This window comes from Ranitomeya variabilis, chromosome 2 (assembly GCF_051348905.1).
Source record: "Ranitomeya variabilis isolate aRanVar5 chromosome 2, aRanVar5.hap1, whole genome shotgun sequence".
NCBI lineage: Eukaryota > Metazoa > Chordata > Amphibia > Anura > Dendrobatidae > Ranitomeya > Ranitomeya variabilis.
In genome coordinates, this window is record NC_135233.1 from 927,120,225 (window position 1) to 927,145,575 (window position 25,351).

At 43.4% G+C, this 25,351-nt stretch overlaps 1 protein-coding gene across 2 annotated transcripts in view; it reads right to left on the reverse strand.

Moving 5' to 3' along the window:
* Positions 1-25,351, reverse strand: part of NMD3 (NMD3 ribosome export adaptor) — a 49,372-nt gene that overhangs the window by 15,711 nt on the left and 8,310 nt on the right. For both annotated transcript variants that reach the window (XM_077290639.1, XM_077290640.1), the window contains exons 4-12: positions 22,975-23,071; positions 20,478-20,558; positions 20,156-20,284; positions 18,622-18,712; positions 17,729-17,807; positions 11,079-11,175; positions 10,318-10,435; positions 8,818-8,963; positions 6,088-6,200 (exon numbers count right to left, since the gene is read on the reverse strand). In XM_077290639.1, coding sequence (XP_077146754.1) covers positions 6,088-6,200; positions 8,818-8,963; positions 10,318-10,435; positions 11,079-11,175; positions 17,729-17,807; positions 18,622-18,712; positions 20,156-20,284; positions 20,478-20,558; positions 22,975-23,071 — 951 coding nt within the window. The remainder of the gene's footprint in view (positions 1-6,087; positions 6,201-8,817; positions 8,964-10,317; positions 10,436-11,078; positions 11,176-17,728; positions 17,808-18,621; positions 18,713-20,155; positions 20,285-20,477; positions 20,559-22,974; positions 23,072-25,351) is intronic.

The following is a 25,351-nucleotide window of genomic DNA, read 5'->3' on the forward strand; positions in this document are numbered from 1 at the left end:
GGGGCGTTCATTAACCCCTTCATGACCCAGCCTATTTTGGCCTTAATGACCTGGCCGTTTTTTGCAATTCTGACCAGTGTCCCTTTATGAGGTAATAACTCAGGAACACTTCAACGGATCCTAGCGATTCTGAGATTGTTTTTTCGTGACATATTGGGCTTCATGTTAGAGGTAAATTTAGGTCGATAATTTCTGAGTTTATTTGTGAAAAAAACGGAAATTTGGCGAAAATTTTGAAAATTTTGCAATTTTCACATTTTGAATTTTTATTCTGTTAAACCAGAGAGTTATGTGACACAAAATAGTTAATAAATAATATTTCCCACATGTCTACTTTACATCAGCACAATTTTGGAAACAAATTTTTTTTTTGCTAGGAAGTTATAAGGGTTACAATTTGACCAGTGATTTCTCATTTTTACAACAAAATTTACAAATCCATTTTATTTAGGGACCACCTCACATTTGAAGTCATTTTGAGGGTTCTATATGGCTGAAAATACCCAAAAGTGACACCATTCTAAAAACTGCACCCCTCAAGGTGCTCAAAACCACATTCAAGAAGTTTATTAACCCTTCAGGTGTTTCACAGCAGCAGAAGCAACATGGAAGTAAAAAATGAACATTTAACTTTTTAGTCACAAAAATGATCTTTTAGCAACAATTTTTTTATTTTCCCAAGGGTAAAAGGAGAAACTGGACCACGAACGTTGTTGTCCAATTTGTCCTGAGTACGCTGATACCTCATATGTGGAGGTAAACCACTGTTTGGGCGCACGGCAGGGCTCGGAAGGGAAGGAGCGCCATTTGACTTTTTGAATGAAAAATTGGCTCCAATCTTTAGCGGACACCATGTCGCGTTTGGAGAGCCCCCGTGTGCCTAAACATTGGAGCTCCCCCACAAGTGACCCCATTTTGGAAACTAGACGCCCCAAGGAACTTATCTAGATGCATAGTGAGCACTTTAAACCCTCAGGTGCTTCACAAATTGATCCGTAAAAATGAAAAAGTACTGTTTTTTCACACAAAATTTCCTTTAGCCTCAATTTTTTCATTTTCACATGGGCAACAGGATAAAATGGATCCTAAAATTTGTTGGGCAATTTCTCCTGAGTATGCCGATACCTCATATGTGGGGGTAAACCACTGTTTGGGTGCACGGCAAGGCTCGGAAGGGGAGGCGCGCCATTTGACTTTTTGAATGGAAAATTAGCTCTAATCGTTAGCGGACACCATGTCGCGTTTGGAGAGCCCCTGTGTGCCTAAACATTGGAGCTCCCCTACAAGTGACCCCATTTTGGAAACTAGACCCCCCAAGGAACTTATCTAGATGCATAGTGAGCACTTAAAACCCCCAGGTGCTTCACAGAAGTTTACAACGCAGAGCCGTGAAAATAAAAAATAATTTTTCTTTCCTCAAAAATGATTTTTGGCCCGGAATTTTTTATTTTCCCAAGGGTAATAGGAGAAATTGGACCCCAAATGTTGTTGTCCAGTTTGTCCTGAGTACGATGATACCCCATATGTGGGGGTAAACCACTGTTTGGGCGCACGGCAGGGCTCGGAAGGGAAGGCACGCCATTTGGCTTTTTGAATGGAAAATTAGCTCCAATCATTAGCGGACACCATGTCGCGTTTGGAGAGCCCCTGTTGTGCCTAAACATTGGAGCTCCCCCACAAGTGACCCCATTTTGGAAACTAGACCTCCCAAGGAACTAATCTAGATGTGTGGTGAGCACTTTGAACCCCCAAGTGCTTCACAGAAGTTTATAACGCAGAGCCATGAAAATAAAAAATAATTTTTCTTTTCTCAAAAATGATTTTTTAGCCCACAATTTTTTATTTTCCCAAGGGTAACAGGAGAAATTGGACCCCAAAAGTTGTTGTCCAGTTTCTCCTGAGTACGCTGATACCCCATATGTGGGGGTAAACCACTGTTTTTGCACACGTCGGGGTTCGGAAGGGAAGTAGTGATGTTTTGAAATGCAGACTTTGATGGAATGCTCTGCGGGCGTCAGGTTGCATTTGCAGAGCCCCTGATGTGCCTAAACAGTAGGAACTCCCCACAAGTGACCCCATTTTGGAAACTAGACCCCCAAGGGAACTTATCTAGATGTGTGGTGAGCACTTTGAACCCCCAAGTGCTTCACAGAAGTTTATAACGCAGAGCCGTGAAAATAATAAATGTGTTTCCTTTCCTCAAAAATATTTTTTTAGCCCAGAATTTTTTAATTTTCCCAAGGGTAACAGGAGAAATTTGACCCCAAAAGTTGTTGACCAGTTTCTCCTGAGTATGCTGATACCCCATTTGTGGGGGTAAACCACTGTTTGGGCAGAAGGGAAGTAGTGACGTTTTGGAATGCAGACTTTAAAGGAATGGTCTGCAGGCATCATGTTACGTTTGCAGAGCCCCTGATGTGCCTAAACAGTAGAACCCCCCCACAAGTGACCCCATTTTGGAAACTAGACCCCCCAAGGAACTTATCTAGATGTGTGGTGAGCACGTTCAACCCCCAAGTGCTTCACAGAAGTTTACAACGCAGAGCCATGAAAATAAAAAAATTATTTGTCTTTCCTCAAAAAAGATGTTTTAGCAAGCAATTTTTTATTTTTACAAGGGTAACAGGAGAAATTGGACCCCAATATTTGTTCCCCAGTTTGTTGTGAGTACACGGATACCCCATATGTGGGGGTAAACCACTGTTTGGGCGCACGTCAGGGCTCAGAAGGGAAGTAGTGACATTTGAAATGCAGACTTTGATGGAATGGTCTGCGGGCATCATGTTGCATTTGCAGAACCCCTGATGTGCCTAAACAGTAGAAACCCCACACAAGTGACCCCATTTTTGAAACTAGACCCCCCAAGGAACTTATCTAGATGGGGGTTCAAAGTGCTCATCACACAAGTGCTTCACAGAAGTTTATAACGCAGAGCCGTGAAAATAAAAAATAATTGTTCTTTCCTCAAAAATTATGTTTTAGCAAGTAATTTTTTATTTTTGCAAGGGTAACAGGGGAAATTGGACCCCAACAGTTGTTGCCCAGTTTGTCCTGAGTACGCTGGTACCCCATATGTGGGGGTAAACCACTGTTTGGGCGCACGTCGGGGCTTGGAAGGGAGGGAGCACCCTTTGACTTTTTGAACGCAAGATTGGCTGGAATCAATGGTGGTGCCATGTTGCGTTTGGAGACCCCTGATGTGCCCAAACAGTGGAAACCCCTCAATTCTAACTTCAACACTAACCCCAACACACCCGTAACCCTAATCCCAACTGTAGCCCTAACCCTAATCACAACCCTAACCCCAACACACCTAACCACAACCCTAACACCCAACACACCCGTAACCCTAACCCTAATCCCAACCCTAACCCTAATCCCAACCCTAACCACAACTGTAACCCCAACACACTTCTAACCCTATCCGTAACCCTAACCACAAGCCTAATCTTAACCCTATTTCCAACCCTAGCCCTAATTCCAACCCTAACTCTAATTCCAACCCTAACCCTAAGGCTATGTGCCCACGTTGCGGATTCGTGTGAGATTTTTCCGCATGATTTTTGAAAAATCTGCAGGTAAAAGGCACTGCGTTTTACCTGCAGATTTACAGCGGATTTCCAGTGTTTTTTTGTGTGGATTTCACCTGCGGATTCCTATTGAGGAACAGGTGTAAAACGCTGCGGAATCCGCACAAAGAATTAACATGCTGCGGAAAATACAACGCAGCGTTTCCGCACAGAATTTTCCGCACCATGGGCACAGCGGATTTGGTTTTCCATAGGTGTCGGAGCACGGGGGGGGGGGTGGCATAGAAGCACGGGGGGAGCGGACAGGAGGACGGGGGAGCGGAGCACAAGACGGAGGGGAGCGGACCACAGATCGGTGGCTTGGGGGGGCAATCGGTGGGGTGGGGGGGGTGTCACATCAGTGTTTCCAGCCATGTCCGATGATATTGCAGCATCGGCCATGGCTGGATTGTAATATTTCACCAGTTTTTTAGGTGAAATATTACAAATCGCTCTGATTGGCTGTTGAAAGTGAAACTGCCAATCAGAGCGATCGTAGCCACGAGGGGGTGAAGCCACCCCCCCTGGGCTGAAGTACCACTCCCCCTGTCCCTGCAGATCGGGTGAAATTGGAGTTAACCCTTTCACCCGATCTGCAGGGACGCGATCATTCCATGACGCCACATAGGCGTCATGGGTCGGATTGGCACAGGTTTTCATGACGCCTACGTGGCGTCATGGGTCGGGAAGGGGTTAAAGATTTCCCCTGACCCACTTTTATTTATCACAGGATGCCGAAACTGCCCATGTGTAATGATATAAGTCTCTATAGGTTATGTGCCAATTTGCAGCTCAGAACTGATAACGGTCTCGATTTTACAGGTGCTGAAGTGGTGTAAGGTTTGATAATGGGCCCAGTGGACTACAGAGCAGTCATCAAGTTCCTTTACTTGAAAGGCCGCACACCAAAGGAGACGTTTGATGAGATGAAAGAGGTTTATGGTGATGATTCTCCATCATAAGATGTAGTCAAGAATGGGCATCGTCAATTCAAATGTGGCTGGACTTCGGTGGAAACAGCTCCAATTCCAGGGTGACCCCACTCTGCTATTGATGAACACGCCACCCAGCAAGTGGAGGTCTCCATCTTGGAAAATTGCTGCGTAACTATTCGCCACCTAACCAAAAATGTCAAGATTAGTATGGGGTCTGTGGAAAAAGTCATCCAAGACCATCTTCACATGCATAAGATATCCGCTCGCTGGGTTCCCCGACTGCTCACACCTTTCCAGAAGCAGGAACGAGTCGAATGCTCTCAGTCTCTATTGACGATCTGCCATGAAAACCAGGAGGAGACAACAGACTGATCACACAGAATGAAAGCCGGGTCCAGACTAAAGTCCAGTGGATGCAATGGAGCAGCATGACTCACCGCCTCCAAAGAAGGCACGTGCCCAACCCTCGGCAGGCAAGGTCATGTTCATAGTATTTTGGGACTAGCACAGAGTAGTATTGATGGTTCTCTTAGCAAAGGGTACCAGGATCACTGGGGCTTACTATGCTTCACTGCTGCTGAAATTGTGGGAGACCATCAAAACCAATAGACGTGGGTTGCTCACCAAAGGTGTTCACCTTCTGCAAGACAGTGCACCAGTTCACAACTCACATGTTGCCCAAATGGAAGCATGCTCCTGTGGCTTTGAAATTCTATCACATCCCCTTATTCACCTGATCTCGCACCATCGGACTTCCACCTCTTCCCAACAATGAAGTTATTTTTGAAGGTCAACCATTTTTCAGATGATGAGACTCTGATTTTCAAAGTCACAACGTGGCTTTTTGAGCAACCTGTCGACTTCTACAAGCGAGGTGTTTACAGTTGCTTAAAGAGATGGGAGAAGAGTATGTCTCTAGGTGGCCCCTAAGTAGAGAAGGACTAATAACTGCCATGTTTCGTCGCGCTCAGTCCACAGGAATTGGGTCAGCTAATTCTTCTCTTTTCCATTAGGTCTATGACATCACATGATTAAAAACGGATTTGCTGAATCTGTGTAAGCTCTATGTAAAAACAAGGTGGTCAATTTTTCCTGTACGAGTCAGTCACTGCAAAAGTCCCTGACAGAGTGAGGAGGGAGCATCTGGGTCAGGAGGTGAAGAGGGGAATGATAAATGCAGGGACAAGAGACTTCAAGTTTCTACATACAGCAGAGAAAAAAGAAGAATTAACTGGGTAGAAAGGCAAAATGAGCAATTGTAAGTACAAAGTGCCATATAATGTGATTGCAATCTATTAAGAGGATAAAAAATATGATTGGAAGAGGAGTGCTTCCAGTATTCTAAACATTTAGCTGAACACCAAACATTTCCCTTTTAACAATTTATTAATAATGCGGTAACCTGAGAGATGTTTATCCAGTGTTTTGGTAAGCTGCCAACACATTATATGATGATGGTGTCATCATTTATATGTATATGTCAGACAAATACTCAGCCCTATTTTGTCCCATGGCATCAGGTATGTTCAGGTCTACAGCGAGCTACCCGGAGGTCTTTACTGTACATACTGAGAATGACTTACCCCTGCACCAGGTCTCCAGGATTCAGCAGATGCCCCAGATGAGTGCGGCAGTGGTACTGCTGACTTGTGTTCATCTCTGATGTTTTCTGCACCCAAACCTCAGCAAGTGTGTGCTGGGAAAGAGAAAAACAATCATACAAAGCGCACACTCCAAAAAGTCTAGAAATTGTATTATGAGCGAAAACTACAATCGGGGTACTTTCGGGTTATAAGAACAAGAACTCAATATAACGCCACCCTGATACCCTGTTCAGAACATTGCACAAACTGCAGTGCCAGGAGAGGGGGCCGCGCATACACCAGCTCTCGCCATTCACCAGTATGGGAAACCTGAAAACAGCCTGTACGCAGCCAATAACCACAACTAGCAGACATTTGTGGCAGTTCTTTAGTACACAAAAAATGAAATTTCATCACTTTACACAAGAAAAAAATCGAACTAAAAGATTAATTGAATCTAGTTAGAAGTAAATGAACTAAATTCATATACTTTGCATTTCTAGACACCTATTCTGCTAGATTTAGTTTACAGATAGCTCTCGCCTACTTCTGCTGTCACCAGGCTTATGTTGCTCGCTCTGAGGACAGCATGGAATATTAGCAGAGGCCCTGATACCTGTGCTGTATTGCCTACTTTTTTTTTTCTTGCAGCCATTTCCAGGACCTCCCTGGTAATCTGTTACATTGCTAGGGTTCTGGTACTCCAGAGAAGCAGGCGCTCTTCCCATCTGGCGACTGAGGGTCTCCTTACGTCCAGCTTTTCCCCTAGAACGCGCATAGGCAGACTAGCGGTCCATCAGCACAAGTAGATGGGGGCAGCCATAGAGCATGATTATTTAGGACATGGCAATGGAGAGGAATCGTGTGTCACAGCAAATAAGTAAAAAAAAAGAAAAAGTAATATGGCAGCATAATCTAATCTACTGGAAATGATTCTGTGATATACTGAGAAATAAACATGGAGATAAATTCAATGTAATGGGGCGCTAGGGCTACGTTCTCACACAGTTCTTCGAGGAGCTGATCGGCAACAAAAACCTCCTCAAAAACGCTTAGAAAACTCTTCCTACTCATTTCCACAGAATATTCATATGAAGAGTTCTCAGTGGTTTTTTTTTATCCTGAAAAAACAAACAACAAAAAAAAAAAAAAAAACACAAAACACCGCATTTTTCGGACTATAAGACGCACCCAGGTTTTAGAGGTGGAAAATAGGGAAAAAAATATTTGAAGCAAAAAAAAAAAAAAAAAAGTGGTAAAATTTAATAACATACTATTATATGTGGTGTTATTCTATATAATAGTATGTTATTATGTTGGAAGCTACGGGTAGAAGATGGTGCTGCGGGACCAGTGTGGTGTCTGTAAAGTACTATATGAAGACGCTGGAGGGTGAGGATAAGAATGGGGCACAGGGCTTATATTTAAAGCACCACTCCAGCACTGAAAAATAACACTGGAGTGCTGCTTTAAGATCCCATTGGGAGAACTATAGCTCCCAGCATGTCCTGCAGATCTTATGGCATGCTGGGAGTTATAGTTTACCACGGGAGTGGCAGAGTGCTTTATTGTGTGTTGTAAAGACTAACCTTTCAATTGTGGCAGCCAGCCACACTGTGATGAGGCGAAAAGCTGGAGCATCCCATGACTGAACACACAGAGCCCTCCCTCTTGTAGCCTTTCCACAGCACAGGTCATAAGAGGAAGCTTGCAGATTCTAGTGGGGAGTCTGAAGGACCTGTGATGGCATCAGAAGAGGGAGGGCTCTGTGCCGTCATGTGATGCTCCAGCCCGCCCAATTCATGACATCACACAGGTCTTTATGCCCAGCACTCCGCATCCAGCACAGCCAGGCAGGTATGCGACGATCTTGTCTCCTCTGGCCCCTGCTGCTGCCCCCTCCTCCACCGGACACACAGATCTCCCCAGCCGCTGCAGGAATCCAGCGCTGGGGAAACCATGTGTGTTTCAGTGAAGGACTATTCATTTGCTGCTCCTGGCTCACCGCTCAGCTGACAGGTGGGCGGGGAAGTGGCTAATGAATATTCACGGCACTTTAATCATGGGGACCACATGGTTTCCCCAGCCCTGGATTCTGGGCAGCTGGGACATTTTTCTGCCTCCTGCAAGTGGGATCACAGTGCGATCCCACTAGCTGCTGCCCCCCTCCCCACATGCTACATTCTAACCATAAGACGCACCCACACTTTCCTCCCAAATTTGGAGGAAAAAAAGTGCGTGTTATGGTCAGAAAAATACGGTACATGTCAAATTAAAATGCTGGGGAAAAAAAACAAAACCTCCCCAAAAGTCTTCAAGAAAGGAAAAAACTGCTAAAAAAAAAAAAACTCTTTAGGAAAGGAAAAAACTTGTTTTTGAAAGCCTTACAATACCATGTGTCCATAACCCAAGGGGTTTTTGAGTCACATTCTCAGTCCACCAAAGAATTGTTTTCGGCAGGAGTAATTCAGGCAATTCAGATTTATCCAGCTGCACAAAAATAAAAGCCACCATGTCCTGATGTGCAAGAGACAATTCTGCAGTCAGTAGTGGATAGGAAGGTACTAGTGCAGGATAGAAAAACTATGTGATGAAAACGTCAGAAACAACTGACCCACCAGAGATGTGAATGGTTTTGGTCGGGTTTCCAGCAGTTCTCTCCTCATTTTATTATCTTAGGGCCTAAATTCTCCATGGAATATGGCCGTATGGAGGGAATGTAAACCATACCTTGTTTGATCTGACTCCAGCACCTGCTCCTTGTTTCCGGTCTCTGACAAGGTCTACGTCCATTACAATGAACTCCTCCAGCTGCTTGGGATGAAACAAGCTGTGAAAGGGATGCCGCCAATATGTATTCCCATCCACTTCAGCAACTACAGCGGTGGGGTGGAAGGAGTAAAAAAAAAAAGTCACGTCTTTCATCATAAATAAATAACAGATCATAATTTCACATGTAAGGTATGGATTCAATCAGAAAAGTGGTCCCAGGTGCAGGTGACATGCATAATCATACATGTAATGGTGAAATATCGCAGCCATGAGTAGGTGCATATGTCCTGGGGCAGATTAAGAAAGGCAGCATTTATATCTATGTACGGTCTTTACAGTGAAGCTGAAATACGCCTTCAACATGGACAAAAAAAAAAAACCATTAAAAAAAAGTAGGAAAAAGCGTCAAAGTGTCCTGGTGTTGCTTGCGGACATCGACACGACCCTGGCCATCAGCCAGTGGTCAGTGTTAAGCGTCTCCACCAGATGGACTATTATGCTTTCCAATAACCCCATACTCAGTTTCTATAGGTTTATATTAATCTGATTTTTTTTACTGCAATAACTGTAGATTACAGACTTGGTGGATGCGACAGACATAAGTTGTTGTATATGGTTGCAGCAGGAGTCTATGCAGGCCACAGGCAGTGCCCACCGCCATCTTTATTGTTCTCTCAGGTTTGGTGTGCCCGTATGCCATTAAAGATTATTTAAAAAAAAATAATAAAAATAGTCCAGTCCACTGATATTGCACAATTAGCATCTACTAGATTTTATTAAATCCTGCTAAAAAGTATGTATGTGTTCTTGTCTGAAATTAGTGGTCTGGAGAAATCCACCAGACGTCCTTCCCACTCTCTTTATTCCAGCCCCACACTGATCTAGCTGATCAGCGTAGGGCAGGAGAGGAAGCTACAGGACTGCGCATCACTGGAACTGCACGTCTGCAGTAGTTGAAGGTCCTCTTGGGTCATGGGACCAGTCATAAGCCTGGAAGGACCTTTAACATCTGGTAGTGTGTACACAGTGTGTGCTTGTTTTGTTGGATGTTGTAGCTGAGGTGTGTACACGCATGTAGCAAATGTGTGTGTGTGTGGCCCAAGAATGCGCACAGGCCACAGGGCCAATCGTGCGTGTACTGCTAATGTAGCAGGTTGTGTATATGTGTACATATTTCGTACATGCTGTAAAGTTCTATGTAGATTTCACACATGCTGCAGAGAAATGCTAACCATAGATTTATTACATCATTATTCTACACTAGTATATTAAAATTTGTGATATTGACCCATCCCCTTCTAAATTTTCCTTGAGGTATAATTAGTAAAAAATGTGTTTATTTTCTGCAACACAAAGCCACCCTATACACGCACCGATGCGTAGGGTTGTCACTCACTTTACCATTAGAAATCGCTGAGCAGATACTTTTACACAAGCGGTGACACAGATCATACTTACTTTGCAGAGTATTGGGGTCAATGAGGTGAACAGCGCTTGTGACCCGAACACACACACAGATCTGACTCATGTTCCCCAGGCTCTGCGCTAACTTTGGAGACAGACAGACCACATTGTCCTGGGAAATAAGGAGAGGAGTCATGAAGATGTCAACCAAACGGATGATGTGAGATGATTCATACAAAGACCAGGTACGGCTACTAGCTCTGTACATACAACACGCCTTAACCATAATCTTAGTGGCAATGTCCGGTGGGGAACATTTGTGCACGGACAAAAATAACACGGAAATTGATTACACTCATAAGAAATTAAATTATATATCTAAACTTGTTTCATACATCCATTTTTCTGAGGTTTTGACAAATTTGACAAAACAACAGCTGCCGTCTGTTTCAAATACCCCATTGGGGAATTCAAAATTAGTAGATGTGGGGCCTCCATACAGGACCCTCACATATCAACCAGACTGGCCCTGAAAAGTGTCTTTGAATCAGGAGGACGTGACTAGTTAACGCATGTCATACCTCCTCTGCCCTGCGTTAGGGCTGGAACTGAACACTTTGGGGTCGATTCATCAAGAATAGCAGAGTCCGCTGGAGTAAGAGGTGTGCACATCTATCAACTGCCGTGTGTCACCACAAGAAATGTACGCCAGTCATGGCCTGGAACACTAGTCTCATCAGTCACACCAATTCCTGTGCCAGCTGCACCAACAGCACAGGGAAAGAGGGACAACACAGACAGTTTCTCAAACTAACCTTGCATACTGGAACAATTTCCACAGAAAAGGTACTCTTGTAATTGTAGGAGTTTGAATGGATATCATGGGAAATGAGCCGCTGGGAAGCTTTTGACCTAAGAGCAAAAGACAATTTTTAGTTTTCGTGTGATGGCCACACCATAAATGAATTGTCCTGTTACTTGTAAAATCACAAGGTCCATTGTATAAAGCCCCTCACAGGCCAACAATTAAATCCCCCCCAACAGCTATTATTGCCTCCGGTGGTGGTCTCCATGTAAACAGAGTACAGAGCAGAACAGCACAGCTCCATACAATGTTTATTGACCGCGGCCGCCTACTGCAGGCTCCGCGGCCGTCCCAAAAAGTCTGGCACTGCCATTATTCTGCCAGAACAACAAGAATAAACAATGTAACCTACTAGACATAGGGAGAATATGGAGATTATGCTAATTCATCGGGGTGGAGCGTGTTCAATTCCACATTGCTATTATAAAACATCACTGAATAGTAGAGGCGTTGCACACGATCAAGCAGGTGCAAGAGCGGGGGGGTTGGCTGCCAAACACAGCCAGACTGCCCATAGAAAAGGCAGCGTGTTAGGGTATGTTTCCATGGTCAGTAAACGCTGTGGGTTTGACGCTGCGTTCATCTCGTCCTGAGATCTTGGAAGACGAGATCGATTTGCCGAGATCTCAATGAGCATGTGCCGCCTCCGGCGACCATTTTCCCGGAGGCCACAGCAGAGGCAATGGAAGTACACGGGCTCCGCGCTTTCGCAAAATGCCACTGGAGTCCCCCGCACCATGCCTGTTGCACCGGGATGGGATTTCCGGAGACCACCGCATTCCGTCAATGGATGTGCGGGGGCTACAGGCTTTCACAAAATATCGGCAGAGCCCCCACACCACCGAGTAGCACTGAACATGCCGCACCAGTCTGGGTCACATCATTGCCAGACCACCAAACACCCCTTGTGACTCTGCTCCACCAGCGCTTCTGATCCCACCAGGGTAAGCTGAATTCAGGACTGTAAGATGGACCTCCATTTCACGCATTAATTTTTTTTCCCATTTTCCTTCTGAAATTTTGGGGTGCGTCTTATGGTCTGGTGTGTCTTTTAGTCCGAAAAATACGGTATTTCTTTTATTTTCCTACCGAGAATAGATAAATATAGTACAAAAATAGTAAGAAAATACCATAACACAAAAATTGGCCCAAAGTATCACGGAAAAAAAAAATATGCAAAAATTATTTGAGTATCCGAAAAAAAAAAAAAAAAAAAAATTGGTTCTTTAAACCGCATGTATGAAAAAGCATGCAAATGTGCTTGGTCAGAAAATAGGGTGAAATTATCAGATCCTGAACTGGTTAATTCTCAACACATGGGCCATATTGTGCGTTTCAGAAATATATCATGTGGAATGATGAGACACAATCCTCAACACACTCGGAGGTATCACTTTAATTTATACAGGACCCTATAATGGCGCTTTGATGTTTAATCTACACCACACAAAGCGCGGCACAAATATAAAACAGACGCAGCAGGAAGACCCGAGATCATCCATGTGCCAGAACTTACCACTGAACCATGGTCACAAAACATCAGCGGTGCTATATAAAGAGCTACAAGCTCAACATTACACAATGCTGCACAGGGAAACACACGCAGACTACAAGTAAACTGTCGAAGGACACCGTATAAGTGAGCAAATACATTTTAAGCACCTTTAACTCCACAGCATGTTACAGACATCATCATCACTGCCCCATGGGGGACCACAATCTAAATTCCCTATCACAAATTATGCGTGTGAGAGAAAACCCACCCAAACAAGAGAACATAGAAACTCCTTGCAGATGTTTCCTTGGTGGGATTTGAACCCAGGACCCCAGCGCTGCAATGCTAACCACTGAGCCACCGTGCTGCTACGATACAGATAAGGTACAGATTTTCAGTAACATCATTGGCACGGAGCACACACAGGTCGAGATCATAGGCAGTACCAGATTCACACAGCAGTAATGCTGCATTCTGACAAGGTGGCTTTTTTAGTTCTGGGTGCTGTAACTGCAGAAATAATCCGTTTTATAATTTGTCTGAAATACCTTTTCTTCAGTCCTGGAGGCAGGCCTTTCCCCCCCTGCTGCAGACACCACACAGCTGTCACTCGTGTCTTCTTGGCGCCGGGCGCCGCCTCCTCCTCACCGCTGTTTTGAAATCTGCCGGCGCCTGCGCTCTTTTCTTCTGCTTTGGCCAGGCGCAGTGAGCGCTGCCCGTCCTCTGTCCTCATATGCAGTCTAGCTGACTGCACCTGTGTGGCCGCCCTGCCTGTGAATCCCAGCCCCGCAGTGTCTTTTGATTTATTCACATTGCGGGGTGGGGATTCACAGGCAGGGCGGCCGCACAGGCGCAGTCAGCTGGACTGCATATGAGGAAAGAGGGGCAGCGCTCACTGCGCCTGCCCAAGGCAGGAGAAAATCAGCGCCGGCTGATTTCAAAACAGCGCTGAGGAGGCTGCGCCTGGCGCCAAGAAGACTTCAGTGACGGCTGTGTGGCGTCTGCAGCAGGGGGGGAAAGGCCTGCCTCCTTGACTGAAGAAAAGGTTTTGGGACAAATTACAAAACGTATTATTTCTGCAGTTACAGCACCAATAACTAAAAGAGCCACCTTGTCAGAATGCAGCATTACTGCTGCACAAGGTGGCTCTTTTAGTTAAAAACGCCTGGGGGTGGTGACAGGTTCCCTTTAATTAGTATAACAGCGCCAACCTGATAGTGTATGTAGTTTAGTTAGCAAAATCCTGCTGAAATTGTTTGCTTTAAGTGCTAGGAAAGCAGATAACCCCCAAGAAACCCCATTTTGGAAATTATACCCCTTTGGGAATTTATCTACAGGTGTTATGATGATTTTGACTCCATGGGTGTTTTACGGAAATAAGCAACAGTGGATGTTGCCGAATGAAAATTGCAACACTGCAGTCCAAGGCACATTGTAGGGCCCAGCTTGTGCTTCTGGAGACATGCACCTGTAAATTAGGCAGGCTCTTACAGCTACAGAAATATCAAACATGTGGTTGCTATATGTGGTTTAGGTACACTGTGTAGCTCAGAAGGGAGGGGGGAATTTGGATTAGAAAGTGCTGAATTTGCTGAGTTTTGTGGGGCACAAGGACCCATTTAGCTTTTCCAGAGCCTTTGTGCTACCAGTAACGTGGAAGCCCCCTATATTTCCATTGACAGATGACCGACCTGAGTAGGGACTTGCTTTTTGGGAGAATGAGTTGAAGCTCTTATTGGGAACATTTTACATAACGTTACGGATCACATTTATCCTGCGCTCTACGCTGAGCACTTACAATCAAGGTTTCCATCTAAGTCTCCTAGTGATGTGATTCAGATGCAAACCCCGAGGGAGCCATTCACTATGAAGCAGCAGAGTTACTCTGGACTCCGTCTGGCCTCTGTTCAGGGTTGTCCTTTTCAGAAGTGCACAATACTGTAGCCAACCGCACTTTTATGCACTCCTAAAAAGACGGCCACCACCGGGTCACAAGTCAGACAGTGTTCACAGTGCCTCCATCTGCCTCATTAAAGGGAATCTTCCACCAGGAGTTCTGTCTGAATCACACATTTCAGACATTTATACAGAAACCCCGGTGTAAGCGATGAACAATAAGCATAAATGTGAGCCGAGCCTTACTCAGATCTTTGGGTGTCAAAATGAACAAATCAACAGTTGATGAATTGGTTTTATTTTTTACGCCGTTCTTCGTGCGGCATAAGTGATTAGACAACTTTATTCTTTGGGTCGGTACGATTACAGTGATACCACATTTACATCATTTTTTATATTTTGGCACTTTTACAAAAAAAATCTAGAAAAAAATAATTGCTTTTCTATTGCTTTATTCTGAGAGCTATAGCTTTTTTCTTTTTTGTGCTTATTGAGCAGTTTGATGGCTTTTTATGTTTGGCTGCTGTCACACACTAAAAAGAGGATTTTCTTATTTTTTCCAAAAAAATCGTTTTTGCATCTCTGCATTTTGAGAGCTACAATTTTTCCAGAGTTCTGCTGACAGAGTCATGTGAGAGATTGCTTTCTGCGAGACAAGTTGACATTTTTATTGCTAACATTTTCTGGCACAAAACATATTTTGTTCGCTTTCTATTCCGATTTTTGAGATGCAGAATGAACAAAAAAACAGCAATTCAGGAATTTGTTATTTTGTTTTTTATGCCATTATGCTTGAGGTAAAATTGACAAGACCGCTTTATTCTTTGGGTCAGTATGATTACAACGATACCACATTTATAATTTTTTTATGTTTTGGCGTTTTTACACAAAAACAATTTAGATTTTTCTATAAATATTCTTTGCATCGCTTTATTCTGACAGCTATAGCATTTTTATTTTCCTGCTGATGGAGCTATGCCATGCTTATTTACATTTGTCTTTTTGATCGCATTTTATTCCACTTTTTGTTCGGCGGTATGATAAAGCATCATTTTTTTGCCTCTTTTTTTTAACCCCTTTCTGACCTCGGTTGGGATAGTATGTCCGAGGTCAGAACCCCCGCTTTGATGCAGGGCTCCGGCAGTGAGCCCGCATCAAAGCCGGGACATGTCAGCTGTTTTGAACAGCTGACATGTGCCTGCAATAGCGGCGGTTGAAATCGCAATTCACCCGCCGCTATTAACTAGTTAAATGCCGCTGTCAAACGCTGACAGCGGCATTTAACTGGCGCTTCCGGCCAGGCGGCCGGAAATGAGCGCATCGCTGACTCCCGTCACATGATCGGGGATCAGCGGTGCTTCTGAATAGTAACCATAGAGGTCCTTGAGACCTCTATGGTTACTGATGCCGGCCTGGTGTGAGTGCCCCCCTGTGGTCAGCGCTCATAGCACACCTGCATTTCTGCTGCATAGCAGTGATCTGATGATCGCTGCTATGCAGCAGAGGCGATCGAGTTGTTCCAGCTTCTAAAAAAAAAAAAAAGAAAAAAAGAAAAAAAAAGTTAAAAAAAATGTGGGAAAAAAAATATAAAAGTTTAAATCACCCCCCTTTAGCCCCATTCAAAATAAATAATAATAAAAAAAAAAAATCAAACCTACACACATTTGGTATCACCGCGTTCAGAATCGCCCGATCTATCAATAAAAAAAAGCATTAACCTGATCGCTAAACAGCGTAGTGAGAAAAAAAATTAGAAACGCCAGAATTAATTTTTTTTTGGTCGCCGCGACATTGCATTAAAATGCAATAACGGGTGATCAAAAGAACGTATCTGCACCAAAATGGTATCATTAAAAACGCCAGCTCGGCACGCAAAAAATAAGCCCTCAACCGACACCAGATCATGAAAAATGGAGACGCTACGGGTATCGGAATATGGCGCTTTTTTTTTTTTAGCAAAGTTTGGATTTTTTTTCACCAGTTATATAAAAAATAACCTAGTCATGTTTGGTGTCTATGAACCCGTAATGACCTGGAGAATCATAATGGCAGGTCAGTTTTAGCATTTAGTGAACCTAGCAAAAAAGCCAAACAAAAAACAAGTGTGGGATTTCACTTGGAATTTTTTTCCCATTTTCTAGTACACGACATGCTAAAACCAATGATGTCGTTCAAAAGTACAACTTGTTTCGCAAAAAATAAGACCTCAAATGGCCATATTGATGGAAAAATAAAAAAAGTTATGGCTCTGGGAAGGAGGGGAGCGAAAAACGAACACAGAAAAACGGAACATCCCAAGTTCATGAAGGGGTTAAAGTGTTCACTGAAAGGATTAACTACTTTGACATTTTTATAGGGTCGGTTGTTCCAAACGCGGCGATACCAAATATGTGTACTCATTTTTTTAGGGGGGGGGGGGAATGGAGAGGGGGTTGGGAATGGAGAGGGGGTATGGGTTCAGAAAAATATTTAGGAGTACAATATACTTTTTTTATTCATGGATTTAAAAAAAATATTCTTACAATTTTTTTTTTTTTTTTTACTTAGTACCGCTATGAGACTGATTTTCAGCACGGTGATCGCTGTTCTAAAGTATAGCAATGAGGCAGCAGCATTGCTATGCTTTATAACCTGTCAGCTGGATCATGTGCAGTGCATGGTTTAACCAAAACTAACTTGCTAGAGCCTGGTGATCCTGGGTGATGACATCGGGTCACCATGGCCATGATCGGGCTTCCCCGATGATGTCGTGGGAGTGCGGATCGGAGGCCAGAGAGGACTCCCTCCCTCTGCCTGCTTTCTAAATGCTGCAATCGATATTGTTCACAGCATTTAGGGAGCTAAACTGTGTGCACCGCTCCTGGCAATGAGTGTCAGCTGTGAGAATCGCTGAACACTTGGCGGTAATCACACACAAAATCGCCCGGACTTATCCATAAATCCAAGGTCGGTAAGTAAGTAATGACCTGGACAATGGACACGTCCAAGGTCATGAAGGGGTCAAGTTCTTGATGACACAATAAATGGTTAATATACATTTGCAATTTATCTGACCATTCTCCAGAACAATCTATAGCTAATGGAAACTGCCACTATAAAAACCGAAGCCGCGAACTTTGTGAAAACCAAACCTTGAGTCCGTTTCAAAAGTTGCTGCATTTTACTAGTCTTCTAAATACGACGTCTTTGTAGGACACCACAAAACATACCTGCAGGGCACCGTGCACTGGAGAAACTCAACCATCTTCTGAGCATGCTGTTTGGACGCATAGTAAAAGTCCAGCCCATCTAAAGAGAGATGGTAAATAATGTAGTAAGTCAATAACCAAGCGCTCTGCTCACAAGGTACTGCTGGATCGGGTACATGGCGGCACAACAGAACACCAAAGCATAATGGGATCTGTCAGGCTGATCATATCGATGGGACAAATATAGCTGCAAAGCCTGACTATAAAGTTGGCCGACGTGGAGCTAAGGTGTCGGGATAAGGACCCTGCCTAAATCTGTTTCTGCAGATGCAGCCAGCACGGTGACATACCGCATATCTGGTGGTCATGTCCCAGTCTAGGGTGAAGGTTTCCATCAACAGAAAACGTAAAAGTAATCCTACAGGTGCACTCAATAAATTTGCAAAAATCTGGTCGCTTATCCTAATCTCGCCATAGATGCTGTCACACTATAAGTGCATACACTACCCCTACCCCATCCCCAATCCATTCTTCTGCCTCCCTTCCCCTTTATTTTGCGGTATACATCACCCTTTATTTCATTTAAAGAAAGCACAGAAAAGTTTTCTGCTATTCCAAGCAGCCATTTATTACTTGAATGCACAATGCCAGGCGATTCCATGTATCTACGTGAAGTCATAATAGGCTTTTATACATTCGTCTCTTGTAAAATTCAATATAAGATTGTTAAATGGTAGCGGAGATTCTCTTTAGCACATTTGTAGGCACACACTGTAGATCTATTGTAATCATTTATCAAATACGCTTTTATATCTTAGAAACGTAATAGAAAATGACATTAACCATTCCCTCTCCAGAGTATAACAGTGCCTTCGACTTCGAGATGAAAACTTTGGTAATGTAATTTCCCTTACCATGGATTTCTTTAACACGTAGGGTGTTTTGATGAAGTCTGTGTTTCAAAATAATTTGCTCTAAGTAGTAGAATGTCTTCTTATGAAGTACCTGGAGAAGAACAGAATATATATAGAACTAATAGAAGATTCACTTTAAAGCAGAACTCCACCCATAAAGTGCAAAACATGCCAAGAATAATACCATTACCTGGGTCGTTTGCCATTTGGGCTTTTTTCTCCATGACATGGTTCTGCTAATGCAGTCTATATTTCACATCATGCCTCTGGCTTTGCAGAGAAAATAGTTTCATAATCTTTGCTCTGTTCAGAGTCCTATCTTATGATAAAAAGTGGTGGGCAGCCATCTGTCATTGCAGATTCTTAGTGTATCCTATGTGCTGCAGCTTCAGCCTGACTCCCCTGCCTTCTGCTTGTGATAGGCTTGTCCCAGAAGAAACATTTGTCCTCTATGCAAATTACTTGGCTTTCTGGCTCCACAAATTTCTTTGCAAAAAGTGAACTCCATACGTCTGAGCATTATTCATATGAGAAAGAAAGTTCATTAATTTTCACCACATAGATTAAAAGGTGGTACTTTTAAAGGGAACCTGTCAGCAGGATTGTGCGGAGTAAACTAAAGACAGTGTCAGGTTGATGACATCATACGGATTAAAATGATACCTTGTTGATGAAATCCATCTTGTGGTTGTTTAATCTTTATTTTCAGTTAATGAGATTCTCTTGCTTAGGGGGCGGCCTTTAGGGAAGGGTCTTTATGTGGTGCTTAGATATTCATCTGTATGGCTTATGACAGGTCACTGATCCCTCAGTGACCTTCCCCCTATTTTACACACTGAATATAATAGATTTGGAAAAAAATATTTTACTCAACACCATAGAGTAACACTGGGCCGAGTGCTTCGTAATGTTTTATTGCATACCACTCAGCCATATTGTACAGTAGTGTGACTCCGGCCTAACTGAAAACTGCAAATAAAGATTAAACTACCACAAGATGGATTTTATCACCCAGGTATCATTGTAATCAGTATAACGGCGCCGACCTGAGCACAATCCTGCTGACAGGTTCCCTTTAAGAGCACACTGTACTAAAGCTGGAGCAAGGGAAGAGCACATTATTTTTTTTTTAAGTAACAAGCAAGGATATGGACACAATTTTTTTTTTTTTTTTTTTTTGAGGCTGAATGCTTCAATAACATTTTTTAAGATATGTCTGTGTCAGGAACCCAGGTATTTTATGAGGTGTTCAGATTTTTTTTTTTTTAAGTGATTTTTAAAATTATTTGTTCTCCCTTTTATTTTTTTTCATCTGCTTGGAGGCGATTTCATCAGAAATCCACCTAACAGTAGTAGCATGTCAGTTCTTTTTTTTCCCCACGAGAAAGTTTTCAAAATCAATAGGAAAAGTATTGAAGGCAGAGCAGTATTTGATGTGGCTTTTGAAGCAGATCCATATGGACGACTTCGACACTTTTCCTTTGACCAGCTTTGATTCATCTCCGTTTATACGGAAAGCAGCAGAGCTTCTTACCTTTTGGCGGACCTGAACCACAGCTTTCCAGAAATCCTTCGCTTCTACTCTATGGCAGTCATCACACATCTGTGACTGTACCACGTAGTCCACTACAAAGACTTGCTGGAGGATTGCGCCATTCATCACCTGTTGGAAAATACATAGTGTGAGCCGTCTACTAAACTGCTACAGACGTGCAGACATGCCGCACTTCTCCAATTACAGATGCCAGGCTGAAGAATACTCGGAATGGCTGCCGTCACTTCCAGGAATCTGGAGCCGCGACGACAGAGGTAACAAGCGGTTCATTACGCACATGTGGCACGATGAGTCTACATACCTCTTTCTGAATTGTTAATTTCACTTTCAGTCTCTTTGAATGAGGTTCTGTCCAAATAAAGCCAGCATCGATAAGACGCACCTGCAGGAGAATGGCACCCACACATTCAGTCTTTCATTTTATCAATACTCTGAACACAGAACTCTAATAAAGGGTGAGATGGTATAGGGGGCAAGTGACATCAAATATGAAGATCGCAGGCTAGTACAATCATTTCTCCTCCTGTACCGAGATTCTGCGGCTATAGCAGTGGGAAGCCAGCTAGCCCCTCCCATCAGCGTCAGTTACGGCCCCGGAATCCTGTGCCCTGCACTCCCTCAGATATACATACCTCATCCTCCCTTCTGTGGGCACTGTATTCAGGGATCTTTTGTGCAGGCGACATCGGCTCCAGTGACCTCAGGTGTGGGCACCGATAAGGTGCTCTCCCTACTGCCTCCCGGTCATCACCATGTACACATGGTTCTTAGCTATGACTGTGCAGGGAGGAAGTGGGGAGAGCATCTTTTCGGTGCACACCCCAGAGGTCACAGTGACCCACCGCCGCCTGCGCAGAAGATCCCTGAATGCAGCGCACACAGAAGGGAGGATCAGATATGTATTTTTGAGGGAGTATAGGGCGCAGGAGCAGGATTCCGGGGCCGTAACTGACGATGACGGGAGGGGGGTAGTATTGTAATGAGGACAGGAGGTAGTGATTTCTTCCAGGCAAAGCACACCCTGGAGCCTGGAAAAAATCATTAGTATAAAGACAGAATATAACATTTCTCAGCAACAAGACCATTAATATGTGGCATGCCCATATTAATAGGTCATATATGTCCGGGGGGGGGGGGGGGGGGGGGGACACAGATTCCCTTTAAAAGCTGAAATGCCCCTTAAAAAGAAGTGTATGATCTTGCAAGGAGAAGTGTGTGTGTGTGTGTGTGTGTGTGTGTGTGTGTGTGTGTGTGTGTGTGTGTGTGTGTGTGTGTGTGTGTGTGTGTGTATATATCCAGCAGTTCAAACAGTTTTTCGCCCCACAGTGTCCGCATTATAAAAAATTACTGCAGAAAATAGGAAAACCATTTTTAATGCTTCTTAGTGGTCATCATTTTCAGTCTTGATAAAAAGATACATTAAAAAAAACTGAACTAAAAATGTGAAAAATAGACTTGTAATTTTATTTATTTACATATTTTAAATCTTTCCAGCCCCCCTCCATAAAAATATATAAAAGTAAAACAGTGACAAAAATTATGCCTTGTTTGGATATATAAATAATTTTGCCACGTCAAGAAAAAAAGCAGCAATATTGTGAATATCCAAACAAGAAAAAAAATAGAGGTCTTTAAGCTGCATGTAGGAAAATAAAAACAAACACATAAAAAATATGCCTGGTCATGAACAGAGGAAAATGGACTTGTTCTGAACTAGATATAAAATTCAGGTGTGAAAATTGTCCCGACTGCAAAGAGTTAAGTCACTACTTTTCTAAAAAAACTGTCCTCATTTTGCTGACCATATGTCAGGAAGACAAGATACATAAAAAAAAACACAACAAAACACAACATTTGGCCAATAAATGTAGCGCACATTCCATGTCTGTATCTGCATCGACCAGATTACGGTGCCGTGTGACTCTACAGGCGGAGACGTGATCCGCTCTACAGAAACTCTGCCTCAACAAACACAAACATTACAGGTCGCTAACTGGATTTAGCTCCATGCTGGGCAGAAATAGAAGGCCATGCTAAGACGGAATAAGCCGATCACCCTGAAGGTGTGTTTGTGGCTCCGAGGCCGTAATCTCCAGGTCAGCATCCAGCACACGAGAAACCAACTGGTCAGGCCGCACTGATCCCTGAATATCTTTAGTGGTTCTAGGTCACTGATGAAGATCACAAAAAAGTTTTGATTATGTGGCCAAATCAGTGCATGGAGGCTCTTTCAGTAGGGCACACTAGTGGTTAGCATAGTTTTCTTACATCTACACTATCGTGTGCATGGAGCTTGTATGTTATTATGGTTGTCTGGGTTCCTCTGGTTTCTTTCATCACTCTAAGAACATACTGGTAATGAAATTGGCCCAGGGGCATGTAACGAGACATTAGACTGAGCCGTACAGGGGACCAGGACGATGTCCGCACAGTATAGTGTATAGAAGTATCATCAATGCGTCACGTACTCCTGGTGGAGACACTGGAACACACTGCACATACACGTCTGCAACGGAGATTTGTCCCCTCTCCCTGCCTTCTAAATGCTACGCTCCACATTGATTGTGGCATTTAGAGGGTTAAACAGCCAGGCACAGTGAGTGTGCTGCCCCTGGCCATGACACCCGCAGCTCAGCTATCAGTTAAGCCGAGATCCGGCGACAATCACGCGGGCACAGCTTCTGTTCCCGCACGATCACAATAACGTACCAATACATCCATTTATGGCAATGGATTAATTATTGCTGCATCTGTCCGGTAACAATTCTAGAAAAATACTTGACATTCTGCAGTCACACCTTGCTCAAAGAAGCCTTCAGTTTTTTGAGACACAACGTGAGCAGCTCTCTCGACTCCAAAGCGCACTGGATCCACGTTCCGGGAGGTTGTAGATAGCTAAGCAAAAAAATGGGAACAACATAAATAGTCACTCACAGCTCCTTGCGCAAGGTCATTCATACTGGACTGAGCACATCTTGAAGAGCTACCATTGTATTGCTTCTTTCTTTGACACATCAATAGTACATGTGAAGATAAGAAACTTTGTAATATATCTTATTAGAGAAATCTGCTTTTTTTTTTTCCTCCTCATGGACTGATCGATTATTCTCAAAATTCCCAATTCAGGTATAAAATCTATCTTCAGTGAATACAGATTTTCTCATTACTGAGATAGGAGAGGTCAGTTGGTGCTCATAAGTTCTATGGAGAACGGTAACTGTCCTTCTAGGAGACCCTGCAGCAGAACGTGTCTCCAGCTCTGCCCTATGGTTATGTGCACATGTTCAGGATTTTTCACGTTTTTTGGGCCGTTTTCCGAGGGGAAAACACTTTAAAAAACGCATACATAAGCATCCCATCATTTTGAATGCATTCTGCAATTTTCGCGGTAAAAAATGCGTCATGTTCATTAATTTTGCGGATTTTTCGTGTTTTTCCCGATATTTAATGCATTGGGAAGCTCCAGAAAAAAAAGCACAAAAAAACGAGCAAAAACGAATGCGGATTTCCTGCAGAAAAAGTCCGGTTTTGTTCAGGAAAATTCTGCAGAAAATCCTGACGTGTGCACAGAGCCTATATCATAAGCACCAACTGTCATCTGCTATCTCCGTGATGGGAAAATAGATCTTCACTGAACACAGATCTTCACACACTTTGCCCCCGAGTTGGGAAAGAAAAATCAGTCCAGGAGGAGAAAAAAGAAGAGTTTTCTGATCGGATATATTACAACCTTTCTTATCGTCAGGTATTCTATTAAACTAAAACAATGATGACAGTTTAATTTTCAGGAGTTTGTATGTTCTGACATTCCAAAACTAAAAAGGCTTTTTTAGGCAAGATTCACAGTCAGAATGCTGTGGAAAAAACACTCTCCGATGCTTATGGCTTTCACAAAAATACTCTGATATTGCAATTCTTCCAAACAGCATACATTGGTCATATATTCCGTGTCCTGACCGAGCCCTGGAAGAAGCAAAAAGGGCGAAACCCTGTGACGTGCAGGATGTTACTAGTTTACATTGACATACTGATCATTCTATGCTCTTATTTTAAAACAAGACATTTGTGTATTGCTCTAGGCTTTGTCTTGGCTACTCTGTTTCATAGGGAATCTGTTTATTTGTAGACAAATCTCTTTGATCTTGAGAACATCCGGCAAGAAGAAAGCCGCAATCCCACATCTAACCTAAAGGATGCTGCCTGGTCACAGTATCTTGTATACAAGCTGGGGGTCTGGGAGTTTGTTATAACAATGAGCAGTTCTGGACAGCATTACCTTTTTTTTTATTTTGCCTTCTGCAGCTTTTTGTGGATTTTCTGCTCTAAAAGAATCAGCTTCACAGACAATTGCTGTAAAATGTACCGGTATATGCAATATTATGGAAATAAATAGTTTTTTTGTATTTTATTTTTGCAATGATTTTTTAAGTCCTCTACATTATTAAAATATTAAAATATAAAATAATCTAACATGCACAAAAGTTTAGGCCCAAATGTCTAACAAAGAGTGAGCCAGGCCACCTATTTGTATAATCGTGACTCATGCTGACCATGGTTCCGGCAACATGAATCCAAAGATAGACTACAGTCTTAAATGGAACCTAAGCTTTCATTGTCTAAGAATTAGGCATTACTGATAAAGAGGAAAAATGTCAGGTACGTCATTTTTTCCTCTATTAAAGGGGTTGTCTGGGACTTTAACATTGATGGCCTCTCTTGATAGGTCCTCAATGCCTGATCTGTGGGGTGCACCTCTGCCGATCAGCTGTTCCTGGTGCAGCAACTGCTCAGTTAGAGCCGAACAGCTGTCAACAGAATAGTGTCCGCGTCCAGATACTGCACATCCACCCCCTATTGATTGTAATATGTGACAGCTGTGCAGTACCCGGCTGTGGCCACTAGTCTGTCGACAGAGCTGTGCAGGTCCATAGCTGAGCAGCAGACACTGGAACAGCTTAGGCTGCTTTCACACTAGCGTCGTACTCGGCCCGTCGCAGATCGTCGGGCCGACGTACCGACGCTAGCGTTGTATACGCCGCACAACGGGGGCAGTGGATGCATTTTTCCAGTGCATCCGCTGCCCCATTGAGGTGCGGGGAGGTGGGGGCGGAGTTCCGGCCGCGCATGCGCAGTCGGAAAAAGCGGACCGTCGGCAGCAAAAAACATTACATGTAG